The 6842-nt window shown below is 41.9% G+C and overlaps 1 protein-coding gene across 1 annotated transcript; it reads left to right on the top strand.

The window, feature by feature from the left end:
• The first annotated feature begins 1922 nt into the window (after positions 1 to 1922).
• Positions 1923 to 5236, top strand: LOC130997738 (phenylalanine ammonia-lyase). Its single transcript, XM_057923146.1, has 2 exons — positions 1923 to 2705; positions 3329 to 5236. The coding sequence occupies exons 1-2, from the start codon at positions 2320 to 2322 to the stop codon at positions 5076 to 5078; spliced, it is 2136 nt and encodes a 711-aa protein (XP_057779129.1). The 5' UTR covers positions 1923 to 2319; the 3' UTR covers positions 5079 to 5236.
• Positions 5237 to 6842: the final 1606 nt, after the last annotated feature.

Raw genomic sequence — 6842 nt, 5'->3', positions numbered from 1 at the left:
ATTAAGGATGTTGCCGCCGCCGGAAAAGACACTGTGTATGCTGCTTCGTCGCCGGCGGCGTGCAGATTGATCGTTGCTGTGCAGTCGGCGGATGAGCGATTTTAACCCTAGGTGAAATTCATGAAAGTGAAATTGTAATTGATGATGCGTGAATTTTATTTTCATTCTTTACATTTCTACCCTTTTAATTAAAAATACATTTATATTATATATTAAAATGTGCATCTCAAACTTAATCTCAACCCTTTATTTTATTAAAATCAGTGGTTTAGATTAGGTTCCTAGTTTTCATCTTAAGGGAGGTTTCTATTTTAACCCCACCCTATATATATATATATATATATATATATATATATATATATATATATATATATATATATAGGGTGCGGTTATAGTGAGAACCACACTTATCGTGAGAACATAAGAACCATTAAAATCAATGCATCTACTATATAAATTAATGCATTCGCTATTAACTTTAATGCATCCGAAATTAATAAATTTTTTGCTCCCTTCAGGATTCGAACCCAGGATCTGCATTCATCCACCAAGATGATGCATCCACCGTAGATCTTGATGATCGAATGGTTTAAAATGGTTCTCTGTTCTAATTTTATTTAGTGGTTCTTATTTGAACCTCTCCCTATATATATATATATATATATATATATAGGGGTGGGCTACCGTGAGAGCACATCTTAAAATAAGAAATAAGAGCAATTTTTAATGTATGAATTTTATGTAGAACACGTATGAATTCGCTGTATAAATGTATGAATTGTGAAAAATAAATTTTTGCTACCTTTGGGATTCGAACTCAGGACCATAAATCCATGCAACAGGATTACGAATCAACCGTAGATCTTGATGATCTAAGGGCTGAAAATTATTCTTATTTTATATCTTAAGAAATGCTCTTATTTTAGCTCTTCCCTATATATATATATATATATATATATATATATATATATATATATATATATCAAATATTTATTTTGGTGGTAAATTTTTTAATATATCTTTGTATACCATTAAAAATTATGTATGTAAAATTCATATTTCAATGTACGTAATTTCCATGTATGGTGATATTTTGGTAATTTTACGTAATTTAATTTTTAAAATTTTAAATTTATTATTGTCCGTACATCGCACGCGAGTGCGTAAACAAGCATATATAATTAGTAAATTGCATTATATTAATAAAAGGAAAATTATATATTTAGAAGAAGATGAGTATATCAAAAACAACGTTTATTATAAAATTTTAAAAAATTCGCTACGAAACCGTACGAAGTTAATGAGTTAGTGTCAAACCTTATTATGTTCGTGTCCTTATTGTGTCGACCTGATAAGGACACTATAATTTCGTGTCGGGTTTGTGTAACATGTTAAAATTAATATTGTTATTTTTATTAAATATTTATTTTAATTCTTTCTTTAAAGTTAGGAGTTTTGACTATTTGATGAAAACTTTTTTTCTACTATCTCGTCCTTGTTTTGCCACTAAGCAACACAAATTTCATATCATTCCTTATTTATTTTTAATTGTTATTTTTGTCGTATTTTTATCGTGCCGTTTTAATCAAATTTTTACTAGATCGTATCGTTTTTGTGTCGTTATTATGTCGTGCCAACGCAATTCAAATTGTGCTACTATCGTTTTCGTGTTGTGCCCATGTCGTATTCGTGTTTTTGTAGATCATATCGGGTTCTTGTTCGTGTCGAGCAATTCTTTAACCGATCGTATTCGTATTTGATCTTATCGCATCGTGTCGACCTGATAACGACTCGACACTCACGATTCGCGAGCTCTAATTTACATTAAAATGGCTAACGCTGGTTATTACTGATAATCGACGTGTGATAATAAAGTGGGAGTAAAATATAAAGTAAGTAGAAAGGGGCAAAATGGTTAGAAAGAAAACTGGGTCTAACTAATTTCCCCAACTTGGTAATCCCATTTTCCCACCAACCACCGCAACCTTTCGGACAAGAAAATAGGGAAAAAAGAAAAATAAAAAATTGGTCGTCAGCCACATCTGGCTAATCGGCGCCGTCGATGAGATCCAATCAACGGCCCACAGCGATCCTCAACAAACCCCCCCTCACATTGACCTGTCTGCAGCCCCGCGCTGCTCACCTACCAAAATCTAAACATAACATGTCACACACCTCCACCATTCTCTATTTAAAACCACATAATCTACTTAACACCAATTCACCATCCTCCTCTTCCTCTCTATAAAGCGCACGCACACGCACTCTCTCTCTAAATCTAAACCAACGCAAACGTGTGTGTTCGACGGCGATCAATCCATGGCGGCGGAGAACGGTCATCACGAGGAGTCCAACGGCTTCTGCGTCAAGCAGAACGATCCCTTGAACTGGGTGGCGGCGGCGGAGTCGCTCAAGGGGAGCCACCTCGACGAGGTTAAGCGGATGGTGGAGGAGTTCAGGAAGCCGGTGGTCAAGCTCGGCGGGGAGACGCTCACCATATCTCAGGTGGCGGCGATCGCGGCCAAGGATAATGCGGTGGCGGTGGAGCTGGCCGAGTCGTCCAGGGCCGGCGTCAAGGCCAGCAGCGATTGGGTTATGGAGAGCATGAGTAAAGGCACCGACAGCTACGGCGTCACCACCGGTTTCGGTGCCACCTCTCACCGGAGGACCAAGCAGGGCGGCGCTCTTCAGAAGGAGCTCATTAGGTAACCTCTCCTGCGATATGATTTTCATTTTTTCATGACCTTCCTTTCTTAGATTATGCATACGATTTTGATCGAAACAGAGTGAATTTGTCTTATAGCTGTATTTGTACAAATTCTATGCACCGGCCGAGAAAGATGCTTTCTTATCTGTTTAAATCATTCTGTTCTGTAGCCTTGAGAAGTGTAAATGGATGGATCATCTTCATTTTTTTAGGAGAATTCAATATTCAATGTATACAACTCTTAACTAAGGTTTGGCAGTGTTAGGTAAATCAATTAACGTGGGTGGGTGCAATACATTTATGTTATTTCTATTGGAGACGTGTACCTGTTTATATCAGTAAAAAATATTTTACTCACAACACATAAATCCAACTACCCATACCCATGAGTTGACCGCTCATAAAAGAATGAGCAATAACATCGTGAAATAATTAATTGTTATCCAAAAGATTTAATTGATAGATTCACAGATCTTAGCTACTAGTCATATTTGGTCACTTAATGAAATGATACACAGACAATTTTGGTGGGAAATTTTAAAATCCAACACAAGTTGAAGTTTGTTTGAAATTAGGTTTAATGGTATAACCAAATTTGATCTATAAAAAAAAATGCAACAGGTTCTTGAACGCCGGAATATTCGGAAACGGGACAGAATCCAACCACACGCTGCCGCACACGGCGACGAGAGCGGCGATGCTGGTTCGGATCAACACCCTCCTCCAAGGCTACTCCGGCATCAGATTCGAAATCCTGGAAGCCATCACTAAATTCCTGAACGAGAACATCACCCCATGCCTCCCCCTCCGCGGCACCATCACGGCCTCCGGCGATCTGGTGCCGCTATCCTACATCGCGGGCCTCCTGACGGGGCGGCCCAACTCGAAGGCTGTGGGCCCCAACGGCGAGCCCCTGAACGCGGAGGAAGCCTTCAAGCTGGCCGGCGTGAAAGGCGGCTTCTTCGAGCTGCAGCCCAAGGAAGGGCTGGCCCTGGTGAACGGCACCGCCGTGGGGTCCGGACTGGCCTCCATCGCCCTCTTCGACGCCAACATCCTGGCCGTCCTATCGGAGGTGATGTCCGCCGTGTTCGCGGAGGTGATGAACGGGAAGCCGGAGTTCACGGATCACCTGACGCACAAGCTGAAGCACCACCCGGGGCAGATCGAGGCGGCGGCGATCATGGAGCACATCCTGGACGGCAGCGGGTACGTGAAGGCGGCGCAGAAGCTGCACGAGCAGGATCCCCTGCAGAAGCCCAAGCAGGACAGGTACGCCCTCCGCACCTCGCCCCAGTGGCTGGGCCCGCAGATTGAGGTCATCCGCACCGCCACCAAGATGATCGAGAGGGAGATCAACTCCGTCAACGACAACCCCTTGATCGATGTTTCTAGAAACAAGGCCTTGCACGGTGGAAACTTCCAAGGCACCCCCATCGGAGTCTCCATGGACAATGCCCGCCTAGCCATCGCCTCCATCGGGAAGCTTCTCTTCGCTCAGTTCTCCGAGCTCGTCAACGATTTCTACAACAACGGATTGCCGTCCAACCTCTCCGGCGGCCGCAACCCCAGCCTCGACTACGGCTTCAAGGGCTCCGAGATCGCCATGGCCTCCTACTGCTCCGAGCTCCAGTTCCTGGCCAACCCCGTCACCAACCACGTGCAGAGCGCCGAGCAGCACAACCAGGATGTCAACTCATTGGGCTTGATCTCTTCACGGAAGACCGTTGAAGCTCTCGACATTCTTAAACTCATGTCGTCCACCTACCTCGTCGCCCTATGCCAAGCCGTGGATTTGAGGCATTTGGAGGAGAATCTCAAGCACGCGGTGAAGAACACCGTGAGCCAGGTTGCTAAACGAACTCTCACAATGGGCGTCAATGGCGAGCTCCATCCTTCCAGATTCTGCGAGAAGGACTTGATCCGCGTGGTCGACCGCGAGTACGTTTTCGCCTACATCGACGACCCCTGCAGCGCCACCTACCCCTTGATGCAAAAGCTGAGGCAGGTGCTCGTCGATCACGCCCTCAAGAACGGGGACTTGGAGAAGAACGCGAGCACCTCGATCTTCCAGAAGATCGAGGCGTTCGAGGAGGAGCTCAAGGCCTTATTGCCCAAGGAGGTGGAGAGCGCGAGGATGGCCCTCGAGAGCGGGAGCCCCACCGTGGCCAACCGGATAGCGGAGTGCAGGTCGTACCCGTTGTATAAGTTCATAAGGGAGCAGCTCGGCGCCGGGTTCTTGACGGGGGAGAAGGCGGTGTCGCCGGGGGAGGAGTGCGAGAAGGTGTTCACGGCGTTGAGCAATGGCCTCATTATTGACCCCTTGTTGGAATGCCTTCAAGGATGGAATGGTCAACCTCTGCCAATCTGCTAGTTCGTTTTCTATATGTTTCGCCCAAATAATTTTTTTCGATTTGTTTTCTGTGCTTAAATTTGCTCATTTTGTTCATTTGTGTTCTTCTTCGACGGAATCTCCTGTGTTTTGTGAAATAATGTGTAAAATTTCAATGGGATTCTCGCGTTTGCAACTCACGTAATTCTTTCTAGAATTCAACTGAATAAGAGACATATTCCTACTAGTTTAAACTTTGAATATCCCTAAAATCACTTTTTGATGAGATCATATCTCTCAGCTCAAAGAAGAAAGACAAATGAGAGTGGTTAACAGATAAATGTCTTAGAGTTTGAATCCCTTAATTCACTTTTTATAGGATTATTTCAGCTCAAACGAAAAAAGAAGGAAATAAAGACACATCAGATATTTTCACGAATTGTGACGCATTATTGCACCAAGCATCAAATCCCAAGGGAGATTTCACGTGAGATTGAGCTGGAAAATCACGGCGTTTTCAATTCTTCGCTTACTAAAAATAAGAGCATCTCCGTTCGGGTTACATGATAGCCTACATGATAACTTACTTGATGAGGGGGGACCACATTGAGTAAGGAGACTGTATTGGGGTTACATAATAGCCTACATGATTTTTTTTTAGTTTTGATTATGCTTTTCATTTAAATTTACATGCTTTAGTTGATTTTATTACACGCGTGAAAACACACGCCTAATTCACACTCATTATCGGGTTACACGATCTATCATGTAACCCTCGTGTAAGGGGAGCCTGCAACGCATTACACGATCTCCCCTCTACTCGAGTAGAGGGGGATCGTGCAGAACGTTATTGATGCTCTAAGAGATAATAATAAAAAAATCTTTAAATTATTTTTTGGTCGGAAATTTTAAGTAGCACAAATGGTAATATAAATAAGTTTTGTATCCTACTCCATAAAACTATGAGTTTTATAGCACTTTTGTTGTAAGTTTACAAATACACCCTTAATGGACCCACATACTTTTAACTTATCTATATTTATTTAATAGAAATAAAAAAATGGCAGCTTTTGAGAAGAAAATCGTCACTTTCGATTTTGATGGAAAAGTGGTCAATATTAGAATCTTCTATCATTTTGAGTTTATTCCCTTTTGTCCTTTTCTTGTTTTTCTCTCTCTTCTATCATACACGGCATACACGCATTTCTTCCTAACAAAACCCTAGTACAAGGCTATACACGCCTCTTTCTTCCTAAACAAAAAAAAAACGTGAATTCTTGAAAACTTAGTGTATTATTCTCCCTTCACTACGAAAAGAAGAATTCGTGCATTACCATCCCTTGAATACGAAATCCAGCAATCGTGAGTTATAGTTCTCAAAGAACCCTGAGTTAGTTTCGTGCATATCGTGCAAACCATACAAAATTTTGTTAGTTTCGTGAGTTATAGTTCTCAAATTCACAATGAGTGATAGTGATACTCAATCGGACGACTATGAGAGAGAGGAAGCACTTCAACGACGGAATTCAATTCTCCAGCGTACTTCAAAGAAGAATGAATAATACTCGGTGCCGAATCCGGTAAGTAATGGTGCTCCATACAAGTTAAATATTGAATTTGTGTATCGTGTATTGTTAAATAGTGCACGATAGTTGATTATTAGGTGTTTGTGTATGGAATATGTTGGTAAATTATGAAATTTTGAATCTGGAATATGTTTGAACAAACCGTGCACGGTTCTTGAGGATACGGTGGTACACGGTTGCGTTTTTAATGTACATGGTTTTGTTTTTATGATTCTTATGA

This window comes from Salvia miltiorrhiza, chromosome 8, assembly GCF_028751815.1.
Source record: "Salvia miltiorrhiza cultivar Shanhuang (shh) chromosome 8, IMPLAD_Smil_shh, whole genome shotgun sequence".
In the NCBI taxonomy this organism is placed as follows: Eukaryota; Viridiplantae; Streptophyta; class Magnoliopsida; order Lamiales; family Lamiaceae; genus Salvia; species Salvia miltiorrhiza.
The sequence above is the reverse complement of the archived record's forward strand: the minus strand, read 5'-3'. Positions and strand labels throughout refer to the sequence as shown.

Excerpts from the sequence above, each read along its gene's own strand:
- LOC130997738 (XM_057923146.1), top strand. The coding sequence starts at position 2,320 with ATGGCGGCGGAGAACGGTCATCACGAGGAGTCCAACGGCTTCTGCGTC. Across the intron at positions 2,706-3,328 it reads CTTCAGAAGGAGCTCATTAG|GTTCTTGAACGCCGGAATAT; the intron begins GTAACCTCTCCT and ends AAAATGCAACAG.